The sequence below is a fragment of the Puma concolor genome, chromosome B4 (genome assembly GCF_028749965.1).
Source record: "Puma concolor isolate L17-30 chromosome B4, mPumCon1.1.hap2, whole genome shotgun sequence".
NCBI lineage: Eukaryota > Metazoa > Chordata > Mammalia > Carnivora > Felidae > Puma > Puma concolor.
Genome location: NC_141673.1, coordinates 4,525,222 through 4,539,523, shown reverse-complemented (window position 1 = coordinate 4,539,523; position 14,302 = coordinate 4,525,222). Strand labels below are relative to the sequence as shown.

Genomic DNA, 14,302 nt, shown 5'->3' with positions numbered 1-14,302 from the left:
TGCACCCAGGGCGGGAGGTGGTGAGCCCACTTTGTGGCCGAGAAAACCCAGCCCCCGCTGCCACGCGCCTGGGGAGACCCAGAGCCACGCAGGCTCTGCCCAGTGTGCCGCTCGAAGGCGTGTGTGCGCCTGTCCAAGGATTCCACTCACTGGCTTCTGGAATGGACGAAAGCCTTCTGAAACAAAGTTGTTTATTCAAAACAACGATAAAGTTCACTAAAAACCATGGTTGTTTCCAACTGAGCAATCCAGTTGTTCTATTAAAGTCTGGTTCCAAGATGAACGACCTTAATCCACACACAGGAAAGAAATCCCTTGTCACACCCGTCGGCTTTTGTAGAGGCCAGGGCAAGAGGGAATCAACGAATCTGTGAGCAAAAGGACGCCTTTTGGTTTCTCGTCCCCCCCAAAGCCAACACTTGCCCTTCTTTAATTTTCTCAGCTGTTCTGTCATTTTAACAGCCCAGCACGAAGTCCACCATGTCCCCCGTTCACCATGTGTATATACAATGGACTATGTTCTTGTACGAATGAATTTCTCTTGCGTTTTCCCCTCCTCCCAATATAAAATTCCCAAAGGTCTGTTCTTCCAATCGACATGTTCTTCTTTTTTTTTTTTTTTAACATTTATTTATTTTTGAGACAGAGAGAGACAGAGCATGAACAGGGGAGAGTCAGAGAGAGGGAGACACAGAATCCGAAACAGGCTCCAGGCTCTGAGCTGTCAGCACAGAGCCCGACGCAGGGCTCGAACTCACAGCCCTCACGGACCGCGAGATCATGACCTGAGCTAAAGTTGGCCGCTTAACCAACTGAGCCACCCAGGTGCCCCATTCGACATGTTCTTCTAAGCTAGGACATGACGATCCCTAAAAGTTCATCCAGGGTGGAAAAAAGAGCCGAACGGCAGCGTTAGCCCTTCAAGGAGTAGGCGGTTCACAGGATGAGTTCACTGCAGGGAGCCCCCCAGACAGCCCCCACCAGACACCTGTTGAAGACTGTTTTAAAAAGGCCTCCTTATCTAGCGAGAAGGGGGTTGGATCTGGATGGCAACCAGGACGTTGCCTTTTCTTCAGCTCCTAGACCGCCTGCTGTCAGCACGCTCTCACCCGGGCTGCCCTTTGGTGATGCTGCCTCCGAAAATTCTGGTGCAGATGTTTTGAACATGAAGACTGTCAGAGGGGTCACCGATGTGACCGTTCTCGCCATATTTCTGGATCTGCGTGTGTGCTCCTCTCAGGCCCCCCTCCCGTTTCCACTTCCTGTCCCATTGCTTCCCACCGTGGGAGCTGACGCGTGCTCTGCACCTTAGACCCAACTGAGAGTCTGTTGGCGCGTGGGAACAAAAAGCCCCGAGACGCAGAGGCTGCCAACGTCTGCGACCGGCCCGCCTCAACCTCTGGCGGGTAGAGCCCACTTGAAAACAGGCAACACGCTCCACTCAGCGTGATTAACTGCAGAGTCTCAAGGCAACAGAGAGCCACGGCCCAGAAAGCCATCTTCCCGGAGGCCGAGCAGCCTGTCGAGAGCCTGCAAGCCTGTCCCTGAACTTGGGACCCCTCACTCTGCCCCTAGTCACGTTCCTGCTGCCACGAGGGCTTTTTAAGAGTTTCTCTAGAAATTAAGTGTGGGAAATCTGATGGTGTGGTGGAAGGGCGTGTACTGCTTCACGGGGACTGGAGCTAAACCAGAGACATGTCTCTTGGGATTTGTTTTTGCAGATAACCACCTCTGCCTAAACCAAAGCCCCGGGCACGCCAGTCCCGGGCCTGAGTCCCCAGCTTCCAGGAGCCGGGGCCCTGGGGTGGATGCTGTCCGGCTCCGACACTTACAAAACAGGAATTCGTGTGAAAGCTCCAAAAACAGTTGAAGAAGAAATCTTTGGCGGGGTGGGGGGGGGGGAGGCAAATTAAGGTTCAATCACCGAGTTTCTCGAATTGCTATAATATCCGTATTTAATTTGAAATTCCCATTAAGGAAAAGAAAATAACCAAGTACAGATCCACTGGAGGAAAACACGGAGGAAAAAGAAATTTAATATCCAACATGCAAATCAACCTTCAACAGAAATGCAAAACCCGCACAGCACAGCTCACAGCCAACCAAGAGCTGCTCAGAAATGGTTTCTGTATACCGAAGATGGGTGGCCCAGAAGCTGCCGCTGCTGCTGCTATGGAAACGCCACGGACAGTCAGATCCTAACGTGTCCAATGATGCCGTCGTGCTGTTTTTGCTAAAACAGGTTTTGTAGAAACCACGTTACTCAAGCCTCAAGGTCGTGAAAAAGAATCTCAACAGGTTTTCTTTGCAGGGTTGAGTACTCTCACACACAGAGTCCGTCTGGAAACCAGAAAAGGTCCCTATTTACACCAAACCCGCCCGCCCCCCCCTGCGAGCTGAGGACGTGCGTAAAAGCACAAGGAAGGTAAGAAGGACTGAAAGCTTCCCGCCGCTGCCACCTCGGCAGAGCTGGGGCATCACCGTTACGTCTGGTCTCCTGTGCGTCAGGACCGGAGCTGCAGAAATAAAGGTGCCCGCTTGCCTTGGGGACTGAGGAAAACCGCAAACTAACTCCGTGCATCTGCGGCTTCCTCCACTTCGGGGGGCTGCCCGCCGTGGCGCTTTGACCCCCGCCCCAGGCCCCTCGGCAGCCTGGCGGCCTGGCTTCTGTGCGTGGGAACCAAGGGGTTCTCCAGGCTGTTCGTTCCGGAGGTTCAGAGAAAAGGCCAGAGGACTCCCTTCTCCCCCCGAGGACCAGGTCAGTGCCACACCAGGTGGAAAAGAACAGAGGAAAGCAGCCAGAGGTGACCCCCCCCCCCCCCCCCACACCCAGGCCGACTCAGGCCACGGGACCGGGAGGTCACTTCAGGCTCACGCTCTGGGGGAGGTGTCGGCCGGCCCTTGCCTCCCTCTCTCCCGGAGCCTGCGTCCCCGTCAGGGTGATGTGTTTTAAGAGAATTCTGCTTTCTGCTACAGAGACGAGAAGCAGCCTGAACAGGAAGAATCAACGTCATGTCAAAAGATACTTGGGCTTGAAACTGGCTATGAAACCCCCATTCTCGCTGATGTGCAAAACCGCCCAGAACACATGCCCGGGCAGAAGCTATCCAGGCTCATGGAAAACGCTGGCAGCCTCTTAACGTGGGACGCCTTTAAAGAATCTCGGCCAGCGCCTCCAGACCTCCAAATTATGACAGGGTCAAATGCAGTCACGTCAGTCGTTAGAATTTACCGACCGCACAGGGCCCACCTTCTGGAATGTCTTTTAACGGGGGAGAAAAAAGTTTCACCATAGGGTCTACTGGCTAGACTCTATGTGAGGAAACCAGCAACAAGCCTCCGTGTGGTTCACTGCCACTGCTCCGTGTAGAACAGAAACCTCATTTCTGAGGGTCTGTTCACGGTCCTTGAAAAGCCCAAACGTTGGCAAGAACGGGGCTCTTCGGAAAACCCTTCCGTCTGCAAGTTGATTGGGCGGCAGAATATTTTCCTCGTTTTCTTATTTGTTGCTCTTTGTTGACTATGTAATATCATAAATAATATTCTTTTTCTGACATACTGAGCCTCGGCTGTTTGTAGAAGCAACAGGCAGTTTCTGTAAGACCTCTGCGTGGGAGACCAAACGCTCCCGCAGCTTTGGAGGCGCTAACAGGTGGAGTGGAGGCGACACACCGTCCATCGACTCTGGGACCGTGACATTTCTGGTCAAGAGAGAACATTCTCGTTCACGGCCCAAAAAGCGACGCCTCGTTTCTTCCCAGGAAAGCTGTACTTTGACTCCAGTTCCCATTTGAGAAATGCACGCGTGCTCTGGTCATCCCCGCGTTACACAGGAGACGGGCACGCTTCCAGCAAAACGCAAGATGGCCTTGCGAGAAGGCAAACCGTACCAACGCCAGGAACACAGCAGGACCAGGGCGCTGGGGCCCCGGTCTCGGCCCTGTCCCTTGTTACTGTTACTTTGCCACTGATGTTGGTCGCTTTGAAAAAATAAGCCTCGGGGGGACAGCTTACTGCCCAGCTACCAAGTGCTTCTAAAACCAGCATGTCCTGCAAAGATCGAGAAAGGTGGCCTCCACGACGCGTGTCCGTCTGTCACGGTGCGGTACGGCCAGGGCCGGCTGCCTGGATGGGACTCCGGCTGTCGTTATGCGGTTTCCTCGCCTGCAGGCTGGGCGTGACGACAGCACGGTGCCCGCACAGGCTGGCGCCACCTTCGTGCTGGATAGAAAACAGCCAGACCATCGTGTGCATCCGCTCGTGTGTGTCACAGATGAGGGGTCGTCTCCAAACACCACCGTTGCACACATTTCTAGGACCCGCCAAGCACCTGTACGCGCACGGTACCATCACTAACCCTCAGCTCGCCTGTGACGCGGGCAGAACTCACGTGTGTCACCTTACGGAGGAGGCATCTGGTGTGCCCAGGGGCCCCCAGGAGCGGGGGCTGAGCCTCAGGGCCTGGTTCCGGCGGGGGGGGGACCCTTTCGTGCCCCTCTGGACTTCTGCGTGGGAGCTACCTCATTCTTCCACGGGAGAGACGTCAGGACCGTATTTCTCCCGAGACCTGAGTTCCAGAGTCTTAAGACCCCAGATGACCAGGGAGGAAAAAATTCCCGAAGAAAAAGCTGTACTTTAGCCACCCTAGACACAAACTGGGGGACAGCGTTTGGGTCCCCCGGAGAGTACTCCTGGAACACGGGGCCGCGCTCAGGGGTCTGAGGGGCGAGGCCCGGCTCTGTGCTGTCCTGAAACACTGCTCCGGAACGCAAAGTCCTGAGGCAGCTGGGATACAGCCAAGCAGGAGCTGGGCGCTGCCAAGAATGCGAGATTGTTCCAGCCCAGCCCCGGCACACACACACACACACACACACACACACACACACACGGGTGCTGGGGGGCGGGAAGGCATCCCAGGTCTACCCCCGAGCCGAGCCGTGCAGGGTGGCCGCCCGACCCAGTCGTACACTGCAACCCTGGAGACTTCAGTGAGGTAGGTGGTATCAGCCCCATTGTACAGGTGGGCAAACTGAGGCAGAATGAAACGCAATAGCTTGCTTTTAATAACAGCATACAAAATCTAGAGAAAGCCCCAAAGCAGCCCCTGTTCCCAGAGCCCAGCGCAAACCCTTGGAGTGTGCGCAGAATAGAACAGGTGGGGGCGAGCCCCTCCGGCCCCTTCTCTCCTCGCAGAGAGGATCTCTACGCACGACTGGAAACCCTCACGTGTTCCTGGGGACTTCAAACAAAACAACGTGGCGACAGAGACCCAGCTTACAGTTTATTCCCATGGGGGCAGGGCACACGCTTCCGCTCTGGAGAAGGCTCGTGGTTTGTCATCACCGGCAGGACTCCTTCCAGCCGGAACCAGGCCGCTCACGCCAACCCACCAGACCAGCCGCGTGGAGGCCAGTTCTGCTTTGCCTCAGTGAGCTGGTCTGAGAAACGGGACCAGCACACTCAGTCAAAGGAAACGAGCTCCGGGAAACACCCCATCCCCTTCCCAGCTCCCCCCGCCCCAACCCCGGCCCTGGGATGGGATGGAGGTTCTACCCAGAACCTTCCCGGGAGGGGGCCGACTCCACCGCACTCCCCCAAAACACTCTTCTGACGACCGAGCCGTCCCACCTGCCCTCAGAGTCCAAATTCTGCGGGTCACGCCAGCCGAGGCGCAGAGCGGGATTATCTCCAAGGCGGAGGTGTGTGTGTTGGTGGTGCTCTTTGGCTGGAAGCAAAGGCCGTTCTGGCAGGATCGGGGCCTGTCTGCTCAGCTCGAGGCCTTTCTGGAACCAGGCGTGGGGTGAGGTATTCCCAGCCCAGGGCAAAACCCTCAACAGCCACGTGCCCCGTTTAAAACCTCGCGGTAACCCATTTATAACCAAGCGGTGAACGAGGGAGGGCGGACGGGTTGGGACTAACTCGGACGCCGGAGTTCACCGGTACAGCGTGACAGACTCTGAAGCCAGTTCTCCTCGGGGAAGCGTTGATGGTCCGACACACTGAGTGCCCCCGACCGGGGTGGGGGGAGGGGGGGGGTCTCTCCACCTGCGGTCTGTCCGAGCGTGAACGTCGGATCCGTAGGTCTGGACACACGCCGGGCGCCGGCTGCTCCTCTGCTCTTACAGCCTCTTGGCGTCTCTGGGCCTCTCTGGGTGCCGAGGGCCCCCCAGAGACGGGCCGGGGCCGGGGGAGGGGGGGGCATGATGGCGGCTGGGCACAGGGGCGGGAGCAGAGCCAGCAGGGGAGGAGAAAGAGGCACTTCAGTTTGGGCTGGTGTTCGTGGAGTCGGCCCCGGCCCCCGGAGTCGAGCGGCCCCGCCTGGCTGGGCTGTCACAGAAGACCCCGGTGGCGGTGGACGGGTAGGCACTTGGCAGCACGCCCGGGGCCGGGCAGGGCTGGGGGGGCTCCGCGCGGGCTCTGCACACGGCTAGGTCATCAGGATGGGCTTCTGCCGCACCTCCAGGATGTCTAGGGCGGCGGGAGGGGGCGGGCGAGACCAGGAGGTGAATACCCCGAGCGCTCCGTTTCCGCGGGCAGTCCCCGCCAAGTACTTCCACGCGTTTCCTCGCGCGCCCTCCCGGGGCCGCGAGACCGGGAACCGGCCTCGGAGCAGCTGCACGGCCCAGCCATGGCGGGGGGGGGGGGGGAAGTGGGGCTCCGGTACAGGCCAGCCCGAGTCTGGAGCCCCTGCCCGGCCCCAGGCGCCTCGCCCCGCCCACCCGTGGCTCACACCCAGGGGCCCGCAGTCACCCAAGGGGGACAGGAGGAGCCTCCAGAGAGCTGTGAGAAGGGGCCCCATCCACAGGCCTCGACGGGAGGCCGAGAACCCAACACGGACACCTGCTGATGGGCTCTGGGCTGGAAACAACAGGACGGAGAAGGACAGCCCCAGGAGCAGGTCTCAGGTCGGCTACAAAAAAGCCATCCGGTTTTCGGCCTCCAGCAGCGTAGTTACCTGTTAAAATCCGATGCAGCGGCAAAGTGACGTAGGTCAAGTGTGCATAGAGAAGGAAATTTCCATCCGCTCTGTTCAGCTTCAGCCAGGACCCAACCAGGGACCGCCCCGTGCCAGACAGGGACCGAGACCGCAGGTTGGTGGCATTGTGCAGATCCGCTGCAGGGGAGAAGGCCGAGTCAGGGCCCCTGGGAGGACCAGGGGAGCACCCCCCACCGCAGGCGGCTGCCTAAGGGGCCGGTGCGGCCTCTGCCGCAGCCTGGGCCCTTGACCGCCAGCCCCTCCGTGCCCCAACCTACCGCAGAGCTGCCCGCCCCTGGCCTGTGGCTGCCCCACTCCCTCCTGCCCGCCCCTCCAGCCGTCCCTGACCCCCCTTCCCCATCCCGGACAGTCTTTTCTGCAGGGCCTGGCTCATCGTCCCCCCCCGTGTTCTCTGCTTCCCCGTGGCCCATCTGTCACCGGAAGTGGGCCACCAGCGTGCAGGGCCCAGGGCGAGGCTGGGAGGCCCCACCCGCTCTGATGGATCACCCAGGGAGGCAGGCTGGGGTGCCTACCGGCCCTTCCCTACTGATCTGGAAAGGAGCCAAGGTGGGGAGGGTGCTTTGCCCAAGCACACACGAGCAGGTCGAGGCTGGGGCCCTCTGTCTCTGGGCCCTGGCGCTCGGAACGAGGACGGCCCCAGCTCCGGCCAGGGGCCCCCCCTTTCACCCCTGCAGGGCACGCGCCCGGTGCCCAGCACCCACATCTCATCTCCGGGAGCCAGCCTGCCTCCTACAGCCCCTTCCCTGCAGGGACCGCTCAGTGCTACTCGAGCCTCCACATCCGATTCCGTCACTCCCTGCTTAAAACCTTCCGATGGCCTCCCGCCGCTTAGATGGGGTGCCTCCCGCCCTCGCGGCGTGGGGCTCGCTGGCTGCCGGGCCTGCCCTGGCCGGGGAGACGGTGGGAGGTGCGGGGCAGCTGGGAGACTCTGCTGGGCACGAGTGGGCTGGATGGGGCCCCCACAGACCCAGGCAGAGACGCCCGGTCACCACAGGCGGGGAGGTGGGCCCTGAGGAGACCCTGACGGTCACCCCCGTGCAGGCTCTAGAGGGAGGGCACTGAGGAGGAGCACAGCGGCGGCCTGAAGTCACCGACTGCAGGAATCAATCAGAGAGCTCGCCTCCCACTAGGCGAGGATTTCTCGGACCCTCCGTGTGCAACAGTCACACCATCAACATCCGGAAAAGTCTGCAAACCGACGGTGCCTCCTGTTCCCCACAGAGCGGGAGCTCCTCGGGGCAGGGACTTCTGTCTGGCCGTCTGCCCGTCCACAGCTCCTCCCCAGCCCTGACGGGCGCCCGCCGGCTCTCCAGCTGCGGACGAGGGACGAGGGACCGAACCGCGAGGAGACACGGCCGCGGCTGGCCCTCCGGGCAGAAACGGCCGCACTCACCCCCTCCGTTGTCCTCCCGGAAGAACTCCTCACTGTCGTTGGCCGAGTGAGATTTCTTCATCTCAGCGATCCGGTTCCGGGGCACCTTCCTCTTGAGGGACGGGGAGAAGAAGGCGGGCCGGTTGTTCCGCTCCGGGGTGGGGGGCGTGCTGAAGGAGGTCACCTGGGAACAAAGAGCCGCAGTCACGGGGCAGCCCAGGGACCCCGGGAGGGCCCCGACCCCACCCACCGGAGGGCGGGCCTTCCTGGGGCTAGGCGGGCACCGGGGGCCGGTCCAGCTCGAGGGAGGGCAGGAGGACCTCGCTGCCAGCTCTGCCCCAGGGGGGGCCAGGGGCCCCATAGGGGCCCCAGACACCGGCCAGCACAGAGCCTGGCTGCGGACGCTGCCCGAGCCCCCTGCCACGGCACACGGATCCACGCAAGCTTCCCAACCAATCCGCAAGACGGGAGCCCCGTCGGACAGATCGGTAAACTAGGGTGGGACAGCGACCTTGACCCGCCCAAGGTCACCCAGCAAGAGGGGGTCAAAACCAGGGTTCAACCCAGGTCTCCGGCCTCCTAAGCTCTTCACCCCAATTTCTTCTCGGCTGATAAGCCCCCGTCCCTCTCGGCCCCCGCACCCTTTCGAGGAAGTGCAATGGCGAAGCAGCCAACGCTTCCGTCCCCTCGTCTCTCGTAACCACACCACTCAGGCACCAAACGTTCTGGACACCCACGCGGGGCCAGGCAGGCGCAGCACAAGGGACAGACAGGCACACAACACCGGGCCCTGCCCTCGAGGAGCTCACAGTCTGCTGTGGGGGCGACACACTCGGAAAGCGACAACCACAGACTGAATGCTGGCTGCTGAGACACAAAAAGGGAAGCACAGGACACAGGGGGGCACAGAGCAAAAGGGGTCGACAGCCTGGGACATCAGGAAAGGCTTCCTGGAGGAGACGCCGCTTGAGATGGGTCTTGAAGGACGAGTAGCAGTTCGCCAGGTGAAGAAGGGGGGGAAGGGCGTTCCAGGCAGAGGGAACTTGGCCCATCTCCTCCCTCCTCCCCACGCAAACAAGAATCTGAGGAACAACGTGAGCTGGGACTGAGACTTCAGGAGCCCCATCAGCCTCCTCGTCACGGCTTCCGACATCCAGCAAAGTCGCGGCGGCCGCTGGGCTGCAGACGGTCCTCCCACAAGCCAGGGAAGGTTTTTAAAAGATAGAAAAAACAAAACAAAACACCAGATACCACAATACACACACAGTCTGTATTTGTCATGAGCTGGTTACAAAGGACCCCTCTGGTAAAGGGGGGCAAGCGGCAGGAAGCACAGAGGTGGCGGGGGGGCCGGAGCAGTCCCCAGGAGGTCAGGCCCCGCCACCGGCACCTGCATGACCCTGGCGGGTCCCTTCCCTCGACCCGGGGCCTCCCTGAGACTCTGAGCCAGGTGCCCTCTCCTTCTCCCCCAACTACCACCCCGGGAGGGAGGGACTGTCACTGCCACTCGATGGATGGGAACAGCAAGACTCGGGCAAGTCCAGTAACACATCTCTCTGTTCGCGAGGACTTTCACGTACACATTCTGCAGGGCCGGGGAGAGGAGTCAGACTCCTTTTCTCCGCCGTCAGCTCAGAAATCTATCAACAGCCTCTATTTCACGGATAGGGGAAGCCTCCGCTTGGAACCCCCACCCTGGTCTTGGTAAAAAAAAAAAAAAAAATAGCACTTATTATGTTTATTTTGCTTCTCAAACACATCCGTTGCAGAAGGAACAAAACCAAAAGGGCTACGAAGGAGAGAGAGACACCTGCTATCTGGCTGCCTGGGCATATGCGCAGCTAACAGTTTTACACTAAGAAGCGTAGCAAACACAGGCTTCCTCATCTCGGGCACGTCAGCACTAAGGGCGTTCTACGCCCTTCAGAGTCACTCTCCCAAGCAGGTCAACAGCCAGTGGTGACGCCCGAGTCAGGTGTCCTGTGTTCAGCAGCAACTCTGAGCCTCCCACCACCGCGGGGCTCCCCGCTTCTGGATGGGAAGAGACTGGTCCCAGGTCACGCGAGCAGCGGTGCCCGGGTTCCAGCCCACGGTGTCTCACCCCAAGTCCTTTCCTGGAGGCGGGCTGGCGAAAGCTGTTTCCCGGCCCCCGGCACCCTCACTCACCTCACCCCTGCCAAGACCCACAGCCCCGAGCGGGGCAAAAGCAGCCAGCGGGTGGCAGACTTTCTCCCGCCCGAGCCCTGGGCCCCACGGGAGGCCCTGGGAATACAGCTGCCACCGACCTCGGCTTCCCACCCCTGCGGAAGGACGGTGGCCTAGAAAGAGCGGGGTTCAAAGGCTCCGTGCTGCCACCCGAGAGCCGTGTGACCTAGGGCAGCGCCAGTAAATCCGGCAAGCAGACAGGAACACCCATGCCTACCCACGGGCTGCTGCTAGAGTTCGACATGAACGACACCTGGTAAACCGGTGGGCCAGGCCGAGGGAAGAGCTGGGCGGCTCCGGGACCTCGCGTTCTCCCGCTCATCCTCACAGGGCAGGAGGAGAGGCTAACTCATCGTCATCCCCAAGGCAGTCCCCAGGGAAGGCTGGCTGTGTGCCCACGCTCGGCCAGCGTGTCCCCGGAGGCAGGTGCCAGGACCAGCCCGGGTTCCCCTTAGGCTTAGCCCAGCTGCAGCTGGCAGTTCAGGGAAGCTGGCCCACGCACGGACCTGCTGTGTGACCTTGGGCAAGTCACTGCCCTCTTTGAACCCCGGCCTCCTCACCCGAGGGGTGGGGTGATGCCACCTACCTCACCGGGGGGCTGTAAGGACCAGGGAGGCGGTGGGAAGCGGATCCGAGGGACGGGAGGCCCCTCCCCGAGCTGTGCAGCCCTTACCCGCTCATGCATGGGTGAGGCCGGGCTGGAGTCCTCTTCCGTCCCGCAGGGGGATGTGTCACCAGTAGACACACGGCTGACTGCCATCTCAGCGTGGCCCTTGCCCTGGGGCCCCTTCATGCGCACAAACTCCATGTTGTTGTACTTGTAAAAGCCGAATGACATCTTCTGTGCCATGCGGGCAGCCACACTCACCTGTGGGCAGGCGGGGGACGGCCTGAGTCAGCGCACGGAGGGATGGGCTCTTCCTGGGGACACAAGTCACTAGTGTCCTGGGAGGGGCCGGCCTCAGGACGGTGTCCGGCTGCAAGACAGCGGCCTGTCCACCCGGTTCCTCCCCGTTCCCTCCAGCCAGGGCCGGCTTCAGGAGTGTCCGCACTCGGGGTGGGGCCTCCTGTCCCTCGGATCAAGCGTGCCCGGATCAGCGAGGAGGAACATTAACGCAGGCCCCGAAGCACCTAGAGGCGCGCGGGGCCACAGGTGCGGAGGAGGGGCGGGGACGGCACCAGGCGGAGCCGGACCAGGACAGAGGGGCCGCGGGGCCACCCACACACGTACTCGGTTGTCATACACCTTCTTGAGTGCCTCGTAGCGGATGGAGCCCTGAAAGATGACACCCTGGAACATGTTGGTTTTGTCACTGGCCACCAGCTCCACACAGACCATCTCTCCTTCCCCCACTGTCATGTCGCTGAACACCTGGGATGGGGCACAGAGGAGGAGAGGGGACAAGTGTCAGCTGCCCACCTCCCAAACCAATGGCTGCCTCCCAGGCCACCACCCCTCCCTTGCCCGGGGCCGCCAGGAGGACTGCTCAGAAGCTCCCATCCGGCAGGGGACACAGATGTCACGCTGTTCGCCCAGGGCCGCAGCCCCGCCCCTGTGGCACAGGGACCAGCACAGGGGCGGCCTAACCATGGCGGGGGGAGGTTCACAACAGTGACTCTGGGACAGGAAGGGGATGCACCACCTCCTGGCCACTGGGAGGACGATGACGCTCATCGCATGCCCTCACGTGGAGTTTGGAGTTGAATGGCGCACGTGGTCTGTCCATCCCGCTGTCCAGCGTGTCCTTCCCTCTGGCTTCGGGCACCCAGCCCCAGCCGCCCCACCCCTGCCCTCAGGAGCACCCAGAGTGGCCATCCACCTGGGAGACCGGTCCACAGGGGGCTCTGCATCCTGTCACTGCTCCAGGAGCTGGTGCGCAGACCCAGCTTCCAGGTCACCCACACTCAGGTTCAAATCTCGGCTGTGCCACGCACGGGCTGTGCGAGCCTGGAGAGGGCACTTCGTCCCCTGAGCCTAACTAAGGTGGTGCTTCAAGGCGCCGTGAAATTGAGGTGAGACCCCGCAACATGTGCTCCCTTCCCTGCGAGCCTTCCCTGGGGTCCTGGCCACCTGCAGGCGAGTACAAGCACCTCGGAGGAGGAGAGCAGCTGGGCAGGAGCGGAGTGGGGGCAGGTGCGCCCGGTGCTCCCCGGGTGAGTCACTTTCTGCCGCGCGTCCCAGTTTTCCCAGACTGGCCCAGAAACTTCCGAAGCCCGGCCCCCCTGACGTCTTAGCATCCCAAGGCGGGGAGGCACTTATTTGGAGTTTTCACGGAGACACTAATGACTCCTGCCCGGGCAGCCCTTTTTATAGGCGTTCATGACGCATCTTTCCACCCATGCGCTCGTTTGATCTTCGACCCTGACGGGTAAGGTAAGTAGGACGCATGATCGTGGCGCTCATTTCACAGATGAGAAAACAGGCTCAGGGCTAGGGGGGGCCCCCCGGCCCCAAGTCCAGCACCAGGAAGAGGCGGAGCCGCAGGGGTCGGATCGGGACCGCCCTCGCCTGTCTGCAAGCACGTGAGGCCCCAGGGAGGCCAGCTTTCCGCGCCCCTGACCGGGAGCCCGAGGGGAGACATGGCTGGGCGCGTGTGGCTCACCTCCTCGAAGCTGTCGATCATGAAGAAGATGTTGGGGTAGCTGATCTTGGATTCTTCGCCCTTGCTGTCCATGGGGTGTTTACTGGGGGACGCGAACACTTGCTGAAAGGAAGGAGATGTGGAGGGTTGAGCGAGGCCCGACCCCCGCACCCAGGCCCACAGCCACTCGAGGGACAGGTCGCTGTGGTCACGCTGCTCAGGGCCAGGCCAAAGCCAGGTCAGGTCCTACGTCGCTCCGCAAGGAGCTGCTGGGGACGACCTGGTTCTGTGAGCTCCTTGCAGGCGACACAGGACCCCAGGAGCCGCGTGGCTTTCTGGTCAGACGTTCACCTCGAGGCAGGGAAGGAGGAGGGGGCGGGTGGTGTCCCCCCACCAAAACCCTGAGCAGCCGGTGGCTGCCACTTCTGGGCTGCGCTGGCCGTCAGGAGGCCCGCGGGCCCTCAGCCCCACTGCTTACCTGGGACTTCTTCTTATGGATGTGGATGTCCCCCCCATCGGCGCGCGTGCACACGGCGCATGTCACCATGTAGTCCAGCTGGAAGAGAGCGCGCAGGACGGCATGCGTGGAGGGGTCTGCTGTCCCTCGGTGCCTAGACAGCCCTCCTGAGGGAGCCCCGCCCCCCACTGTACCTTCTGCAGGATGAGATTCAGGCACACGCTCTCCTCCCAGTCAATGTCAGGGTCCCCGAGGCCCGGCAGCTTCTTGGAGTCACGCCGGTACACCTCCACGTCCACCTCGGGCTCAGTCTCTGCCAGCTGCGAGGATGGGCACGGATGAGCCTGGCCGTGGCCTCCGGGGCTCTTCCCCCCCTACCCCCGCCCACTACCGGGTGGGCAGGTGTTCACGGACGCGGACTCCAGCGATGCGACCCCGGGGCGGTCAAGAAGTGCGCCCCGGGGGCGGGGGGGGGGGGTCCCTCGGGCCCTGCAGCAGGACGTGGGGAGCCCAGCCTCCCGTCCCACCCACACGGCTTCCGTGCAACCTGCCTGTAGGGGGCTGTCCACCCTGCCACCCGCCACCACCGGCCGAGCGCCGGAAGCCCCCCTCTCCCCCCCCCGCGGGTCGCTATGGCAACCGGGTACCAGCTCAGCCGCAGGAAGGGGGAGGGGGTGGGCTTGCCGCAG

The 14,302-nt window shown here is 61.7% G+C and overlaps 1 protein-coding gene across 4 annotated transcripts in view; it reads right to left on the bottom strand.

The window, feature by feature from the left end:
- Positions 1-1,937: 1,937 nt before the first annotated feature.
- KIAA0930 (KIAA0930 ortholog) overlaps positions 1,938-14,302 on the bottom strand; it is a 39,534-nt gene continuing 27,169 nt past the window's right edge. For 3 of the 4 annotated variants that reach the window (XM_086712033.1, XM_086712032.1, XM_086712034.1), the window contains exons 3-10: positions 13,808-13,933; positions 13,635-13,712; positions 13,178-13,279; positions 11,806-11,946; positions 11,248-11,442; positions 8,391-8,553; positions 6,956-7,114; positions 1,938-6,468 (exon numbers count right to left, since the gene is read on the bottom strand). In XM_086712033.1, the coding sequence (XP_086568159.1) occupies positions 6,428-6,468; positions 6,956-7,114; positions 8,391-8,553; positions 11,248-11,442; positions 11,806-11,946; positions 13,178-13,279; positions 13,635-13,712; positions 13,808-13,933 (1,005 nt within the window). In that variant the 3' untranslated portion in view covers positions 1,938-6,427. The remainder of the gene's footprint in view (positions 6,469-6,955; positions 7,115-8,390; positions 8,554-11,247; positions 11,443-11,805; positions 11,947-13,177; positions 13,280-13,634; positions 13,713-13,807; positions 13,934-14,302) is intronic. The other variant, XR_015253236.1, reaches the window with a different exon arrangement.